Here is an 18212-nt window from a genome sequence, read left to right as displayed (position 1 = left end):
AAGAAAGAAAGAAAGAAAGAAAGAAAGAAAGAAAGAAAGAAAGAAAGAAAGAAAGAAAGAAAGAAAGAAAGAAAGAAAGAAAGAAAGAAAGAAAGATATTTTAAATGAACTTGGATATTTTACCAATGTCTCCCCTTTTAGTATGTACACTCCTTAAGGGGAGACACTAGGTTTTGCCCTTCTTTCTATCCCCAGAGCTCATCATAGTACTCAGTACATAATAAGCTCCTAAATGTAGACAACAAGGTGGTAGGTTCAGTGGATCCTGGGCCAGGAGTCAGAAATTTGTGAGTTCAAATTGAGCCTCAGACATTTGTTAGCTGTAGGATCCTGGCAGGTCATTTCACCTTTGTTTGCCTCAGCTGTAAAATGAGGATAATAGGCCCTACCTTACAGAGACGTTATGAAGATAATATGAGATAATATTTGTAAAGTGCTTATAGTAGGCACTATAGAAATACTTGTTCCCTTCCCTAAATGGCACATGAGTGCCTATTGGCCGACTGATATAAATGATGTCTTTTCTCAGGGCTTTTTGATATAGTCCAAGATGAGTGTTCTAACACACTAACCAATTCAGAAATGCTCCTGTTTCCTTGCCAGCCCATGAGTCTCCCGTATTAGCAAGCTTTCACACCCAGCTGTGTAGTAGTGAGAGCAGGCCAGTAGGAAGCCTTCACAGCAGACCATCTACTTGTCAGCCATCTCCCTACCTGACTGTGGCCTTTTGCACTCCCTCATCCTTCAAGGCTCAGCTCAAGTACCACCTCCAGCTTCCCTGGATCCCACCAACTAAACATGTTTTCTCCTTCCTCAGTACTTTGGTGGAATGTGCCTTTTGCCCTCATCCCCTCATACTCCTCCCTTGTGTATATTATCTAGGTCCATGTCATATACACTTGCTCCTGTGGCCCTACAGGACATGAGCCACTTAGGATGGGAGCCTGCCATTTCTCTCCCTCAAGAACAGCCCTATGCACACAGTAGTCATTTAACGAATGTTTGTTTAATCAAGGTGATAAAAATTACTAATAATAATAACTAACATTTCTATAGTGGTTTAAGGTTTACATAGCACTTACATATATTATCTTCTTGGATTTTCACAATCCTCTAAGAAAGGGGCTTTTACTCTCCTCCAAATTAGGTTAAGAGAGTTTAAGTGACTTGCCCAGAGCTACACAGCTAGTTTCTGAATTGAATAAAACAAGACTGGATTTTTTCACTAAACTCCAGGCCCAAGAGAAATGGAAGCCTTACCACCAGAAAAGGTGAAGTTGACTAGTTTTCACAAGCCTGTAAAAGGAAAGATTGAGGAAGAAAGAGGGGCAGGGTGTTGTTTTCTAACTTCTTACTTACACAGAGGAAGGCATCTAGATTTTTCTAGATCATTCCCCAAGGTAGAAAGCCAATGAAAGATGTCAGGCAGTAATTTGGAAGAGGAAGGGATGGAGGAGGGTGGCAAGGGAAAATGGGTACCTTGGGGAAGGCATGGGAGAGAAAAAGAGTTGGTTAATTGCCAGCAAAGGAAGGGATTTGCAGAATTAGCAGTCAAGCTGGGAAGTTATACGGTTGTGCCAAGTTAAGTCTCCAGAGCTGCAGGCCTCAATGCCACTAGGCGGCCCCTCAGAAGGAGGGATCATGAATGGAATGGAATTGGGGCAAAGGAAGGAGAAATGAAGTCTCTCTGCCAAAAAGCTGTGGATTTTGCCATTCCCAGGGTTGCTTTTTTAAGGCTTTTACAGAGTGGGGAGCACCAGGGGGCTTCATATTTAAACTTTCATTACTACTTGGGGTTCAGGACTTAGTATACATGTACTCAGTCCTGACTTCTTTTGGGTCACCCAACAAAAAATGTTGAAAATAGCAGGCCTTTCCCTCCTTAGACTGGTTGAGGGAGACAGGTCATTAAGCATTTGGCCAATCATAAAGAGGGAGGACACGATGATGAAATTAGCTGGGAATCAGCTTTCAGCTCCTTAGAGGCCTTCAACATTTCTATTCCTTACAAAACTCCAAGCCATTGTTAACAAAGCTGCCTGGTGGAGCTATTTAATAAACTCTGCCATGTTGGTTAGGGGTGAGGGGCGTTATTTTTTGCTAAAGTATTTGGGAAGGGAAAAAGCTGGAGCAGCCTACAGAAGAGATCAGATCTTGAGAAGTTCAGAATCTCAGCAGGTAATGAACACCACAGGAGAGCAGGGATAAAGGGGCTTTCCTTCCTTGAATATCCCCAGAGATAAGTAAGCCTCCTACCTAAACTGTAGCTACAGTTCAAGGAATAAATCAAGAAGAAATGGGAAAAGTTTAGAAAAACATGGGGGAGCAGCTTAAAAGGGAGATAAATCCAACTCAAATCAAGATCAGATCCCTACTAACAGCCAGATCCAAAAACAAAAGTGGAAAAGGGCCTTGCTCTCAAAGAGCTTCCAGTCTACTTGGAAGAAATAAAAAAAAAATAGATAAAGCTATTCAAAATAAATGCAACTGGGTGGCACCATAGTGCACTGAGTGCTCAGTCTGAAGTCAAGAAGACCTGAGTTAAAATCCAGTCTCAGATATTTATTAGTTGTGTGATCCTGGGCAAATCACTTAACCTTTCCCTGCCTCAGTCTCTACTTCTGTAAAATGAGGATAACAACAGCACTTGACTCCTAGGTTTGTCATGAAGATATAGAAGTCCAAGTACAATGCAGCTGATGGGAAATGAGATCACCCTCTTGGGCCCCCTCCTTAATAAAGATTTTAAAGTTCATGGCTGTGCCTTCCAATCAAAGAGGCAGAGAGTAGCGATAAGATGTGAATACAGAGTAACTGAAACTAGTCAAGAAAGACTGGAATCATACAAATCATAAAGGATTTTAAATGACAAGCAAGAGAATTTGTATTTGCTCCTAAAAGTAACAGGGAACTATTGAAGCTTCTTTAGCTGGAATGTGACAAAGTAAGACCTCTGCTTTAGAAATGTTGATTTGGCAGCTAGGTGAAGGATGAATCTGAAAGGGGAAGAGTCTAAAGGAAGGATGACCAATTAGGAAGCTATTGCAATAGTCCAGGCAAAAAGGGAACAGGCCCAGATTAATATGATGACCATGTGAATGGATGACAGGTGAGAGATGTGAGAGATCTTATGGTGATAAAGTTGGCAAGCCCCAGAAACTTGTTGGAACATGAAAGAGAGTGGCCAAGAAAGATGGGTCAGAGCCCTACTGTAGAAGGCCTTCAATGGCAGGCTAAATAGTTTATATTTTATCCCATAGGCAAAAGGAGCCTCTGAAGATCTTCGAAGGAGTAATTTAGCCAGACCTATACCTTAGGTATCTTTTGGAAGCTAAATAAAGAATGAATTGGAGAACCCTGATCCTTTTGCGCTCACTGATGCCAAGGAGGAAGAGAGAGGTGGGAAAGACAAGGCTGGGTTTCCCCATCTGATCCCGTACCCCTTTGGGGCCGGGGCCCTTTATGACAAGCTGGAGAGTGTGGAGGCACATGATAATAAACTTCATGTCTCACTGCTCCTGTTATCTGCCCTTCCAGATTCTAAGACCCTCCCCTGCCACATCTCTCATCTGGGAATAAATCTGAACCAGACCGAGTATAGAAACACCGAAGCATCTCTAGGGATCCTCTCCCATTCTTGAAGGTCTCCCTCTAGAAATTGTGGCCGAGAGGTCCAGCAGCCCTGGCATGAGAAAGGCAACAGCAAGGTTACCACAGCTTGGGAGTCACAGATAATCAAGCGATCCATCCATCAATTTGATTCAGTCCAAAACATTCCCTTTTCCCAGGGGTTGGAGGGCCTTTCAGGAGAGCCTGGGGATTTCCTTCCTCCGTTTTGCCCCATGCTTTTCCCTCCCCCAGCCCTAACCGCGGTCCATCTAGCCCTGTGCCCATTGCCATAGGAGACCTACACCATGGCACCCGTGGGAACCAGAGCCGATGCCTTGTTCCGGCTGGTTCCAGCTGTGCTCTGTGCTCCCAGTTGTTTTGGTTGATGGGAGTATTTGTCATTGTTGTTTTTTACACCTGTCTCCATTCCACCTGCTGCCAGTGTCAACACTGTGACATTGCCTTCCCTGGGCTCCGCTAGCAGGCCTTGAGGAGAACGACTAGAGACATACCAGCCATTAATGGGCATAGTCCAATGGGGAAGTGATGTGCCCTCAGTGTCAACCCATCTGGCTAAATCGTCTTCAAAGCTGTGGGCCAAAGTTCTCGTTTTTCTTCTCCAGTGATAGGGAAAAGGCAGATATGTGGTGAAAAGGACATCACATTTGGAGCCAGAAGCCCGGGGTTCAAGACCCAACTTGGGTATTTAGTTCCCATGTGGCCTAGACAAATCACGTAATCTCTCTAGGACTTGGTTTTCTCATCTATAAAATAAGAGGTTTGGATTTCTAGCTCCAAATCTTATGATCTTTCTTCCTATTGCCAAAGAAGCAAGAAGCATACCTCCCTCCCTCCTCCTATCTATCCTGTGGAGGACAAAGAGGATGCTGGCAGGGATTGGGGGGAGGGTTTTATGTTTGCTGACACACAACCCTCAAGAGGTATTAGATGCCCTCAGGCACTTCCTAGTTGTGTGACCCTGGGCAAGTCACTTAACCCTAATTGCCAAGTCCTTACATTTCTTCTGCCTTAAAACCAATACTTAGTTACAACTCTTTTTTTTTTTTTAAACCCGCACCTTCTATCTTAGAATCAAAACTGTGTATTGGTGCTAAGACAGAAAAGCAATAAGGGCTTTTTTTTGGCCAGCTAGGAAGTGTCTGAGGCCACATTTGAACGTAGAACCTCCCGTCTCTAGGTCTGACTCTCAATCCACTGAGCTACCCAGCTGCCCCCACTTAGTATCAATTCTAAGATATAAGGTAAGGGTTTAAAAAAAATAAGAGCCTTGTACATCTCCATTATGAGATGCCCATTTGAAAACATGTAGCTTACTATACAAAGAACAGAACATTCTATTGTGTACTGAGTGTCATATCTTGTGCATCCAAATAATGTTATGGGCCATGTAGATGCCTGGTCATTTGTAGTCATCCATAGCCTCACTTCCGAGAATCTGCTGAGCTCCAGCCCTGTACTAGGTACTGTGTGGAGAGGTTTGAAAAAGTTGACTTCAAGGAGCTTCTCATCTCCCAGAGGAAATGACTAACTTTCATGAAAAATTAACTTATAATACCAGAGACATTTAAGGCCACATATGCCAAGAACCCATAGCAGCAAGAGCTATAGGAATTTAGAGGAAGCAGAGTTCTTTGTAGTCTGAGGTGATCATAGAAGGTTTTGCAGAGAAAGGGAATCTTGATCTAGACTCAGAAAGATAGGTAGGCATTGAATAATCAATCGATCACTTAGTATTTATTAAGGCCAGGCATTGCACTAAGCCCTGGAGATACAAGGGGAGATCAAAAAAGTCCCTGCTCTCATTCCAGAAGCTTAAATACTAAAAAGGAAGACATATAGAGCAGAAGGGAGATAGGAGCAAAGAGGAGAAAGCAGGCAATTCAAGGCAAAGGAATGAAGTCAAGAATGCATATGATCTGCCCCAGAGAGAATGAGGAAACCAGTCTGGCAAGACCTTGTTAACTGCTGAAGAATGAACAAATCTGTCAGTGGTTAAGACTTCGTATTTGGGCACCTAGTTAAGACCTCAGAACAAGTAGATGAAATTCCATCCTAAGGCCAACGGGGTGGCTAATGGATCCACATGTGCCTACCTCAAGCACCATCGCCTGATCGTCAGAGCCTCACCAGGTCTTCATTTTTCCTTCTCCTCCTCCTGCCCTGAAGCTGTGTATCTCCTATGTCATTGGGACCAGGAGACTGTAACCACAGCTCCAGCCTTCTTCTGGAGTGACTAAGAGAAGGATGAGAATGCAGAATTAAAATCATTCCCCTGGGGCCAGACTTGCTTCATGCTGGGCCATCTCCTCTAAGAGGAGAAGGAAAAATAAACAAATGTCCTGAAGTCTACTTTCATGTGTCAGAAATAAATATGTTAAGTAAGAAAGACGTCATAGTCCTGGAAACTGAGTTCTTGGGGAAAAGCAGGGAGCACCTTTTCTGCCTCAGAGTATAGAAACTTGAGAATTGTGGGAGTTTCTTTAGTCCTGGAAAGGGCCTTAAAATAACCCTGGTTTTGGCATTTGGGGCAATCCATCATTTGGCAAAAAAACAAGATCAGGGCCAGGGGAGGTTAAATGATTTGCCCAAGGTCACACATCAAGTTACTCTTTAGCGTTGTCACCTGAACTGAAACTCTTGCACAATCGTGTCATCAATATATAGTAGACTTAGGAGAACATAGTCCTGATTGGTACTTACTACAGAGAGTGAAAACAAGAGGAATACAGATATTTATGTCAGATAAACATAGGCACAGCAAATGGATAGGGAACCAATTCTTTGCCAATGTCTTCATCTCAAATAGGGCTTAGGTCCCCAATCTGTCCATCCATGTATCTTTCTATCAATCTATTTATCAATCAATTGATTGATCTACCTATCCATCTATCAACCTATGTATCTTTCTATTGGTCTATCTGTCTATCTACCCATCTATCCACCTATCTACCTACCAATCTAGTATCTTTCTACCTATCTATGCATCTATCTAGTATCTATCTATCCATCCATGGATCTTTCTATCTATATAATATCTATATCCATCCATGAATCTTTCTATATATTCATCCATGTAGCTTTCTATCTATCTAGCACCTATCTATATATCTATCTATGTATCTTCCTATCTATCCTTTTGTCCATCCGTATCTATCTTGCTATCTGTCTCTTTGTGTATATCTATCTATCTCTTTGTGCCCATCTATCTCTATCTCTTTGACTGTCTATCTCTTTGTATCTATCTCTATGTTTATCTTTCTTTCTGCTTATCTCTATCTTTCTGTCTGTTTATCTATCTATGTCTATTTAGATCTTTGTGTCTAGGTGGATGTGTGCTAGGGGGTGCAGTGGACAGAGTACTGGACTTGAAATCAGGAAGACTCATGAATTCAAAATCTGGCCTCAGACATTTAGCTGTGTGACCTTCAGCAAATAACTTAACTATTTGCCTCAGTTTCCTCATCTATAAAATGAACTGGAGAAGGAAACTGCAAACCATTCTAGTATCTTTGCAAAAAAATAGGGTCACAAAGAGTTGGACAGGACTGAACAACAATCTATCTCTTTGTCTATCTATCTATCTAGTCTCAGGTCCCCTACTTTCTATAAAATCTTTTTTTCTTTTCTTCCTATTCTAGGACTTCTAAATTTAAATTCATTACTTTCCAGCCCTTTGTCCAATCTTGCCTGCCTATGGATACCCAGTTCTCATCCCACTACAAAGCAAGTTTCTCATAGCCATCCAAAAAAAAAGGTATCTGCTCAAAATGCCTCATTTAAGGAAATCAAGAGATATTTCCTCTAGTAGTTTATACTTCTTATTTACCTGAGCTTCGTTCAGATGCAGGACCTTCTACATTAGCATTTCTAAGACTAGAGACATCTTTATTCAGTAATGCACAGTGTTCTCCAAAGAATAGTGATGGCATAACTAAAGGAAAAGCCAGAATCCATAGAAATGGAGGGAACTTTCCTACACCACAGATAGGGCTAAGATCTTCTTTTCCCCAGCAGGGCAAGAGAAGCCAACCAGCTTAGATGATACAAGATTCGAATTGAACTTTTATCCTAACCTCTGTTCAATTCTCTTTCCAGATCTTTTAAGATCACAGGATCATTCATTTAAAGTTGGAAGGGTCTTTAGGCATAATCTGGTCCAGTCCCCTCATTTTGCAGATGCAGACACTGAGGCTCAGAGTTTAAGTGACTTGACCAAAGTCACACAAGTAAAACTGGCAGAGCCAGGATTTGGACCTAAGTCTTCTGATTCCAGACCCATCAGTCTTTCCAGCACAACACACTGTCTCATTGGTCTTTTACAAGTATACGTATCCCAGAGTTACAGAATGCCCATAGAAGCCTCCAAGCAGTGGCTCTGGTCTTTCACTTCTCCAGCTTAGCCTACATAGACATGGTTGCCAATCTGACTTTGTGACTCCCCTACTCATCCAACTTCACTAGCTCCCTATTGCTGCAATAAGAAAATCTAAACTGCTGTTTAATTTTTTGAAGTCCTTCACAACCTCCCCCCACCCTATTTTTCCAGTTTCATTGAACATTACTCTCCCTCTCCTACTCTGCAATCCAGCCAAACTGGTTTTGTCTCTGTTCCTCACTCCTGACATGATCTCCAGTCTCCATGCTTTTGCCCTGGCACCTGCCCATGCCTGGAACACATTCCCCCTTTACCTCCCTTTCACAGAGTCTTCTTTCTTCCTTTAATATGCAACTCTTACACCTGCAGCTTCTTCATGAAGCCTTTCAGATACCCACCTCCCAAATTCCCTTGTATTTAACTCTTGCATATATTTGTATTTCTTCACTTTGCATTTATGCTGTGTATTTTTTTATATTTTTATATACTTGGTGTCTCTCCCATTAGAATTTTAGCTCACTGTGAAGTACAGATTGTTCATTCTTTGCCCGTGATCTCAGCATTCGGCCTGGCTTGTCTTTTTTTAAAATCAATTCTTGGTGGTCTATTGATAGAGACCAAAGCTACATTCCAAAAGTTTTCTCTAAATCCAGTCCTTGGAAGTAAATGAGGGAGCAAGAACAGAATAGCTAACGATGCTGGGTTTCCTTGATTATCTGAATGCAGGGACTGACAGTGCAATTATGGAACAGTTTGACCAGTCCGTCCTGATCAGAGGAGATGACCAAGAGCTTAGGCTAAGGCAGTCTGAGGTTCTTTCTTGTTTTAGGCTTGTTTTTTTTTTTACTTTTATATTTTGTATCCCAGTCCCTTCTGTCCTATGTAACAGTGTTCCAGGATAAGTCTTTTCTATTCCATAATTGTGTAGCTAATATCTCCCAGCCTAAGAGGCTCTAATTAAACTATTCAGCCTCATCACTTCATGTTCTGAAGTGATGTTGAGATTAGCCATTTATTGCCTCTCTTTCCCTTTGACTGAGCTCGGGTGGGTAATTTTATTCCTGTTCTTGTTCATTTCTTAGAAATGTGGTCTGCCCAATTTTAGGTCTTTTCTCCTATCTTAGAACATTCAGCTCAGGAGGAAGGGGAGGAGGGGGGAGCTCCAGGATTTAAAGATTTCTGTTCCATTCACTGTAAAGTTAATTTAGCAATTGTGAATGGTGCTGGACTGACAGTCCGGGGGCCAGTGGTTCCTCTCTTAGCAAGAGAAGGCAGAGTGTGGCTCAGCCTATAAGCAGGTGGGATGCTGGGAGGAGAGAAGTCAGTTCCATTCAAACTCCACTTATTCGTAGGGTCAGTGCCAGAGGAGAGTTGATCTAAGCTCAGGTCAGTATATATAAGCCATATACTTGTTGCCTTTCAAAAACTGAACTAAGATGAGCCTCAGTGCCATTGATTCATTCATTCAACAAACATACACTAAGCATTGCTATTGTTGTCATCGTTGTTGTTGTTGTTTAATCATTCACTTGTGTCCAACACTTCACCACCACACAGACTTGTTTTTTTGGCAAAGATACTGAAATGGTTTGCCATTTCCTTCTCTAGTGTGTACCCATTTTAGAGATGAGGAACTGAGACAAATCAATGTTAAGTGATTTGCCCAGACTCAGATATCCAGTAAGTGTCTGAGATCCAATTTTAACTCAGATCTCCCCGACCCCAAGCCCGGTGCTCTATTCCCAGTCCTACCTACCTGTCCCTGAATATAATGGGTGCTTAAAAATGTTTGCCTAACTGAAAACTTGATGATATAAAGCACTGGGCTGAGGGCTTCCTCTTGATATGGGAAAGAGTGGCTGATTTTAGAGCCAGTGGACCTAGGTTCAAATCCTACCTCAGCTTCCTACTCCCTTTGTGATGTTGGGCAGAGCCCTTGTTCTCTCTGGGCCTCAGTGCCTCATCTATAAAATGAAGGAATTACACTAGACCGCCTCAAAGATCTCTTCCGCCAATAAATCTATGACCCTATAAAGGAGATACAAAGCTTAGGTAAGAAATCATTCTCCTCCTGAAGTTTATAACCTACTATTTAGAAAGACCCCAACACAGATAATAGCTACGATAGCCCGTATTGCATGCTAAGTGCTTCTGAGAGTGAGTGTGCTGTGTGAGCTCCCAGGGAGATATTTGCTAATAAACTTAATGGGGAATCACGTAAGGCTTTAAAGGATATGTAGAAAACAACTACTACTCATATGGGACCTTGATTAATGAGGGACCCATAGAGGAATCTTGGGGATACCCCAGAAGGAAACTTAAGGATCATTCAGTCCAACCCCTCATTTTACAAATGCAGAATGTGAGGCCCACTGAGATAAGGTGGCATGCCCAAGATCGCATAGACCATGAATGGTCACTTCAAGCTTTAAATCTATCATCCTATGACCTATTCTTGCAATTTGTTGAAAATAATTTTGCATAAAATTTAGAGGAGGCTTTCAGCATGCCAAGGAATCTTTTCATTTGAGGAAGAGAGAGCGTTAACTTTTCTGGCAATGGAGTACACCACACTTTGTGTCTATCCCGAGAGAATTATACCTATGGAGTTAATTAGAGTAAATAGCTCAGTAAAGAGTGGATTCCAAGCCAGGATTAGAATAATTCTGGTGGCCTGGAGTGAGAGCGAGAGGATCTTTCTATAATTTCAAGTGATTGATCAGATATCAAATGTGCACGGAATTCCTGAATCCAAGAGGGATATTAATATCTATGAAATAGAAGGAGATCATCATAGGAATAGATAGCTGAATAAAATAATTTGAGTATTCATCCAAAAAAACTGAAGGATAATGTTGCACATGATCAAGGATAAGGGAGCCCTTTCTGATATTTTAGCTTAAGGTACCAGAAATCTAGAGTACATTCCATCACCTAAGTCATTTGAGGCCCAATAGGATGCTCCCAAAGAAATATTGGCAAACCATAGTCCTGCTGGTATTCAACACATCATCACGGGATTGAATTGATTAGGAGAATCATACAGGTGAGAGATCCCAGGCATCACTGGCCTAGAGCATGCTTACTGCAGATGGCCTGTAGGAGGGCTTTTAGTGGCCCAGTTGCTGCCAGTATGCCCTAGTCCTGTTGCCTGTGAGAGATGGCATCCAGGCAAAGGCTGCAGTCAGAACCTTTACTCATGCAGCCCTAGGAGTCAATTCATCCTCACCATAGAATTCCATTTTAAAAAAGAGGGGTGGGAAATGGGGGTTGGTGACTCAATGGACTCAAAGCCTGGCCTAGAGATGGTAGGTCCAGGGTTCAAATTTGGCTTCAGACATTTCCTGGGCAAGCCCCTTAACTCCAGTTACCACTCTTCTGCCTTGGAATAGATATTTAGTACTGATTCTAAGACAGAAGGCAAAGGTGTGAAGAAAGCAAAAAGTGAAGGTGATCTTGGGCTGCATGAAAAGAGGCATTGTTTCCAAAGGATGGAAGTGCTAGTAGTCAGCCCAGGGGAGAGGGTATCTGGTATATTGGGTCCAAGTCTGGGCACCACAAGTCAGGAGGGTCACAGAGCCTGGCACATAGTAGGCTCTTGATAAATGTTGATTGGTTGATTGATAAGCTGGAAGGTATACAGAGAAGAGGAGTCACAAAGCAAAGAGCCCCCATAAGATCATGCCATATGTGAAAAGTGGCCAAAGGTACTCTTGAGCCATTTGACCTGGAGATAGAAACACTTAGAGGGGACCCAATCTTTGTCTTGAAGTGTCTGAAGAAGAGTCCAATGGAAGAGGGGTCAGATTCAGACTTATTCTGCTTAGCTGCAGAAAGCAGAACCAGGAACAATGAGTAGAAGCTACAGAGAGATAGATTTCAGCTCAATGTATGGAAAATAATCTTCATGTTTGTTGTTCTTCAGTCATCTCAGTCATGTCTGGCTCTTCCTGACCCCATTTAGAGTTTTCTTGGCAAAGACATTGGAGTAGTTCACCATTTCCTTCTCCCGCTTATTTTATAAATGAGAGAACCAAGGCCAACAGGGTTAAGTGACTAGTCCAGGGTGACCCAGGTAGCAAGTATTTAAGACCAGATTTGAGCTCAGGAAGATGAATCTTCCTGACTCCAGGTCTAGTGCTCTACACACCGTGGCACCACATAGCACCCCACTTGACAAGTAGGACTCTCCAAAAGTGGAATGAATAGGAGTAGCTTCTTCCCTCACCCCTACTCACTGCAGGTCCTTCTTCCAGCAAAGGCTTAATGACAATTTGTTGAGAATGTAAAAAAAAATGGTTCTCATTTAGGGATGGGATTGGACCGGGAGGTGTCTGAGCTCCCTTTCAACTTTAGATCCGTGATCCTCTGACCTCCAGATGGAACTTATGAAATGGCTATAATCCAAGAGAAGAATCAAATGGCCCTGAATGGGGAAGGAAGGAGAAAAGGGTGACACTATGAACCCAGTCAACAGTATGTTGTTAGAGAAGCATTTTACACATAGCTGAGGTACACAGTTTTGTTTATGGAAATGGAGTATACGATGAATAGCAATTTAGTACTAGAACATCACAACCAGAATTGTGGAAGGCAGCTTGGATTTACTGATCAGTGCAAAAATGTCTTATGTAACAAATAAATACCCAGTAAGACATGACCTGGCAGCTAGAATTTTCCATCAGAAGCTCACTATCTTTCATGGAGTAGCAGACAACCAACCTCCATATTACAAATTTTGTTGTTCAGTCATTTTCAGACATGTCCAAATCTTTGTGGCTCCAGTTGGGGTTTTCTTGGCAAAGATACTGATGTGGTTCACCATTTCTTTCTCCAGCTTATTTTACAGCTGAGGAAACTGAGGCAAGCAAGGTTTAAGTGATTTGCCCAGGGATCACACAGCAAATAAGTATCTGAGGCCAGATTTGAATGTGGGTCTTCCAGCCCTCTCTCCCTGTGCTACCCATACTACAAATACGGGCCTCAAAATATTAGAACTAGAATATTATTCCAGATAAAAACAATAGTTTCTCCACTGCCTGGATGAAACATTAGTCTGAAAGAATTTAAGAATAATGTTTTTAATAGAAGCCACTATCCCTAATATTCATAATCTCCAAGCTATGTGGAAGGGGAAACTTTCAAAATATAGAGCTCTGGCAAAAGAAATCTAAATTATGTGAGAAGAGAATGAGGTCTATGTTACCCCCATCATTCTGTCTGCTACTGAAATTACACCAAGGCCACTTTCAGCAAACCTAGAAAAGATGAACAGCAGTCCTAACACTGTTATTTAACTGTAGAAAAGGGCTATTTGATGTTTATGGAAATGCAGAACATTAACCAAGAAAGAATTAATAAAATAGCAACTTGTACCAGTATCATTTCTAATCCAAACTCCATAAAAACAATGCAAGAGAGGCAGCTAGGTGACTCAGTGGATAGAGAGCCAGGCCTGGATCGTGGGTTCAAGTCAGACCCCAGGTGTGTGACCCTGGGCAAGAAACTTAACTCCATTGCCTAACCTTTATCATTCTTCAGGGAACCAGTACAAAGTATTGGTTCCAAGACAGAAGATAAGGTTTGTTTGGGGTTTTTTTTAAATGCAAGAAGATAATAATAATCAGCAGCAGCCTCACTGTCATTTGCTTAGTGTCTAATAACCAGTGTTTATTTGATCCTCATGACAGGACAGAAATAATTACCCCCATTTTATAGATAAGGAAACTGCAACTCTGTTGTTGTAGGAGCTGAGACTCTACTGACATTTTTCTTTTAACTTTTACCTTCCATCTTAGAATCAACACTGTGTATGGGTTCTAAGAGCTGTAAGGGTAAGCAATTGGGGTTAAGTGACTTGCCCAGAGTCACCCAGCTAAGAAGCTTCGGAGGCCGGTTTTGAGCCCAAGACCTCCCATCTCCAGGCCCAATTCTCAATCCACTGAGCCACCTAGATGCCCCCCCTCTCTGCTGATTTCCTAGTGTTTGCTGGAAGAGCAGCAGTGAAGGTCTTGGGCCTCTGAACTTTCAGAGGTATGATACTCTATCTGTTCCAAGAAGGTAAAGGAGGCCCGAGAAGCCAGAGATCCCATCTGGAGACCCAAATCTGACCACAGAGAAGTTGAACAGCAAGCCTGCCCCATGGCAGATGGAGGGCTTTGAGCATGCCTGGAGAGTAGGTCTCGCCTTATCGTGATTGGCAGAGCCACAGAAGAGGAAGGGGCTGTGTTTGGCATCTCATTCATCAGTTGCAAGATGATCTGTTTTCAGGAAGTGGCGTGGGGCTGACCATGCCTTTGGCTTGTGTTTCAGCTTCCTCTGAATCTATTTCTGAGTTTGCTTCTCCTGAGACCACAAAGGGATCTGCCAGGGAGGAGGCCACAGCAGCAGCCACTCGGTCAGATAGGAATGGGAAAGGGTCTTTTCTGGATTGGCCTTGTCCCAGGACATCTTCTGGGTGCTGGTTCTGGGCAGGTTTCAGGGCGGGTGGGTCCCCGCAACATAAATCCCCACAACTCAACATCAGCATCTGGGTTGGCCTGTGAGCTCCTGCCCTCTAGTGGACCAATCAACACCAACAGATTCACAAGGGATTAGGGTGTTACAAGGAGCCCCCCAGAGACTTTGCCACTTGGGATCTGGTTCCATCCCTTCCGTGAGTACTTTCAAAAGAGCTTGGAGGGCTGGGGTTTGTTTTGTCTTTTACCAACATATTTTGAAAAATCTATCTTTGGATATTTATGTGAACTTCCCTTTAAAAGCCCTGGACTGGACATCAAGAGACTTGTTGGGCATTTAACCCAAGGGACCCAGACTTCTGGAGTTTTGTTTGTATAGATCTGGTTCTCCCTTTAGCTTTTTTTAACCGTTACCTTCCATCTTAGAATCAATACTATGTATTGGTTCCAAGGCAGAAGAGCTATAAGGGTTAGGCTATGGGGGTTAAGTGACTTGCCCAGGGTCAGCTGGGAAGTGTATAAGGCCAGATTTGAACCCAGGACCTCCCGTATCTAGGCTTGGCTCTCAATCCACTGAGCCACCCAGCTGCCTCTTCCCTTTAGCTATTAAATATGCTAAAGATGGTATTTGGGGACGGCATAACAGCTGGGTAAATGTCCCCCCTGCAACTCGGCCACCATTTGGAGAATTCAGTTTAGGCGAGGTATTATGTTTGGAAAGGGAAGGGAAACAGTGGGCAGTGCAGGTAATTGGAGAGTAGCTGGCACTGCCCTGAGGGGGTTAGTGAACTAATAGGTCAATATGAGTCAGCACTGTGCCATAACAGCCAAAAGCACTCATTCAACTTGGGCAGCAGGAAAAGGATCTGATGTCCTCACGTCTAGCTCTGCCTGCATCAGGCAACATCTTGAGTCCTGGGTCCATCTCTGGACGCCACAGTTCGAGTGGGCATTGACTCCTCCTGTGGCAGCATAGCCACAGGAGGGCATTCACGAGGGTAAGAGGACTTGAAAGCATGCCATGCGGGCATCCTTGGGAGAAAACGAAGCCTCTTATCCTGGAGGTGTTAGGAGTGACACCAAGATGTCTTCAGGTCTGGGAAGGGCTGTCATGTGGGAAAGGGATTAGACTTGCTTTCCTTGGCCTAGAAGGAAAGTCTATGGGATACAAGCTGTAAAGAGGTGGAGAGGCTCCATATAAGTAGAAACTTCCTAAGGTTTATAAGTAGAATGGGCTGGTTCAGGAGCATGGCCACAGTTGGATCTTTGGCAGTCCAGAGTCTATGAGCTCCTCAGAATGAAATGTTTAAAAAGGCTAAAATAAAATACATACAGTTATAAAGGAAACCAGTATAATGAAGCACGTTTTTCAGATACATAGCTAGATAGATTTCTATAAATATATTTGCATATATATGCATTGTTTTGAAACATTCTATAAATACTTAAATACATGTATAGAAGGTCACAGAACCCAGGTTAAGAATTCCTAATCTAATGTAATCTTTTTTTTTTTTAAAGCTTACCTTCCATCTTGGAATTACTACTGTGTATTGATTCTAAGGCAGAAGAGTGGTAAGGGCTAGGCAATGGGGGAATCAAGTGACTTGCCCAGGGTCACACAGCTAGGAAGTGTCTGAGGCCAAATTTGAACTCAGGACCTCCTGTCTCTGGGCTTGGCTCTCAGAACACTGAGCCACCCAGCTGCCCCCTCTAATCTAATCTTTAATGTTACAAATTGAGAAAATTAGGCCTGAGGATGTTACATGACTTGCCCAAGGTCACACAGGAAGCATCAGAGATGGGATGCAAACTCAGGTCCTCCGACACTATAGCCTGCATGCTCTGCATAGGATAGTAGCACTCCATTAGATAGGTTTCCTCTCTTACTGGAGGACTTCAAGCAAAGGCTGGATGATTACTGGACAGTTGTTAGAGATGTTGTAGAAGGGATTCCTATTTGAGTGGTCAGTACTTTAAGGGAGGCAGTATTGCTTAGTAGATAGGGCCTGAAGTTGATGTCCAGAAGACCCTGGTTCAAACACTACTAAGATACTTAAAGCTGTGTGCCTCTGGGCAAGTGACTTAGCCTGCTGCATATGGTCCTTTGATCTCTGAGATCTCTTTCAACTTTGAGATTCTGTTATTTTAATCTGGCTTTTCCTCCTCACTAGTCTTATAACTTTCCTGCTTTGAGTCTTCTTGTCTATACAAGGAGATACTGAACTGGGGACAGGGAGGGACTGGATACTTTCTAAAGTCTTTCCAGCTCTAAAGTCCTCTGATCCTCTGAGAGATGGGGGAAGCCACTTCAGAAAACATAGAACTGCTTATTCCATCATATAACATATAGTTATGAGTACTATCGTTATGTTTCTTCCTGAAAAGTATCATTAAATCCTGATTCTTAATGGTTTCACTCCTCTGACATCAAAAGGACAAAAAAATCAAGTATTTTACCTCCTAGAAGATTATTTTTTATTCTTTTTTTTTTTTTAGAATAGATGCTGCCTTACTCCCATTTGTCTTACAGTAGGGTCTTTAGAGTAATGAATGACAAACAGGACTGCTATTGCCCAAAGGTTTCCATTGTCTTCTCTCTCCACCTCATGCCAGGGTCAGTGTCAGCAGTGGCAAACCCAATACCACCAGGACAATGCCCAGGGCAAACATCCTCCCTGCCACAGTCTGACTGACATTGCTAGGTGCCTGCTGATTCTGACCACCTGGATGCAAGCTCAGTCAGCTTGATATGGTTCCTCACCATGTTGAAAAGAAAGGAATAATGTGCCCAGGCTCTCTTGAGACTCCCAGGAACCATTATGTGTTTTCCAATTATTTCTCACAGCCAGTATTAATTTCCTAATCCATGCAGGGTAAAAAAGTTTGCATAGCAGGTGGAGTTGACTCTTACCATAATTGCTAATGAGACACTAATAGAGGCATTACACTAGAGGGTAGGCTTCTAGATAGTCAGCTAGAAGGGACCTTAGCATCCATCCAGTTCCTCCTGTTTGGTTTACAGAAGAGGAGGCTAAGGTCCAAAGTGGGAGATGATTTGCCCAAGGTCATACATACAGTTAGTAAGTGGCGAAGCGGAGCCAAGATTCTAGATCTCCAGACCGGCAGCTAAGGGGCATTCTTACCACAAAATTGTGATTCCCCTGCTGCAGAGCTCAGTACTCATTCCAGAGAATAACACAATCTCCAAATTGGAAGAGAGAGCAGAGGTCATCTAGCCCAACTCAGTCCTGAGCAGGAATCCTCTCTATGGCAGCCCCACCAATGGGTCAGCTTGCCTCTATGTGAAGCCTTTCAGGGACAGGGAACCTTCTACCTGCCAAGGCAGCCAATTCCATATTTTTTCTCCCACATCAATGTAATGATGATTCTGTAAACTCAATGATGGAGGTTATTCTTCTACCAATGCAGGTCACAACCTGTCCATGTCTCGTTGTCCAGCACATTTCTTGTCTGTGTCCTTCAATAAGTTTGCCACAGTGAGCATACCCATCATGCTAAAGAATTTCTGATTCTTTTGATACTGCATAAATACTAGTTCAGTACTTTAGCTATCCATCATATCTGCCATCTATCACTTCACTAGAAGACTGACCCACCTCCTTTTCTAGTCATACATTTTCTTGATAGGTAGAAGAAGGAAGGAAGGAAGGAAGGAAGGAAGGAAGGAAGGAAGGAAGGAAGGAAGGAAGGAAGGAAGGAAGGAAGGAAGGAAGGAAGGAAGGAAG

At 42.8% G+C, this 18212-nt stretch overlaps 1 protein-coding gene across 3 annotated transcripts in view; it reads left to right on the top strand.

The window, feature by feature from the left end:
• The window catches only part of LOC123237302 (guanine nucleotide-binding protein G(o) subunit alpha), a 237441-nt gene that overhangs the window by 181834 nt on the left and 37395 nt on the right, over positions 1-18212 (top strand). Inside the window, exons 6-7 of one of the 3 annotated variants that reach the window (XM_044664137.1) lie at positions 14211-14232; positions 16215-16224. The exons of the other annotated variants lie outside the window; for them this stretch is intronic. Of the exons in view, the coding sequence (XP_044520072.1) occupies positions 14211-14232; positions 16215-16224 (32 nt within the window). The remainder of the gene's footprint in view (positions 1-14210; positions 14233-16214; positions 16225-18212) is intronic. 3 annotated transcript variants of the gene reach the window in all.

This window comes from Gracilinanus agilis, chromosome 2 (assembly GCF_016433145.1).
Source record: "Gracilinanus agilis isolate LMUSP501 chromosome 2, AgileGrace, whole genome shotgun sequence".
Lineage (NCBI taxonomy): Eukaryota > Metazoa > Chordata > Mammalia > Didelphimorphia > Didelphidae > Gracilinanus > Gracilinanus agilis.
The sequence above is the reverse complement of the archived record's forward strand: the minus strand, read 5'-3'. Positions and strand labels throughout refer to the sequence as shown.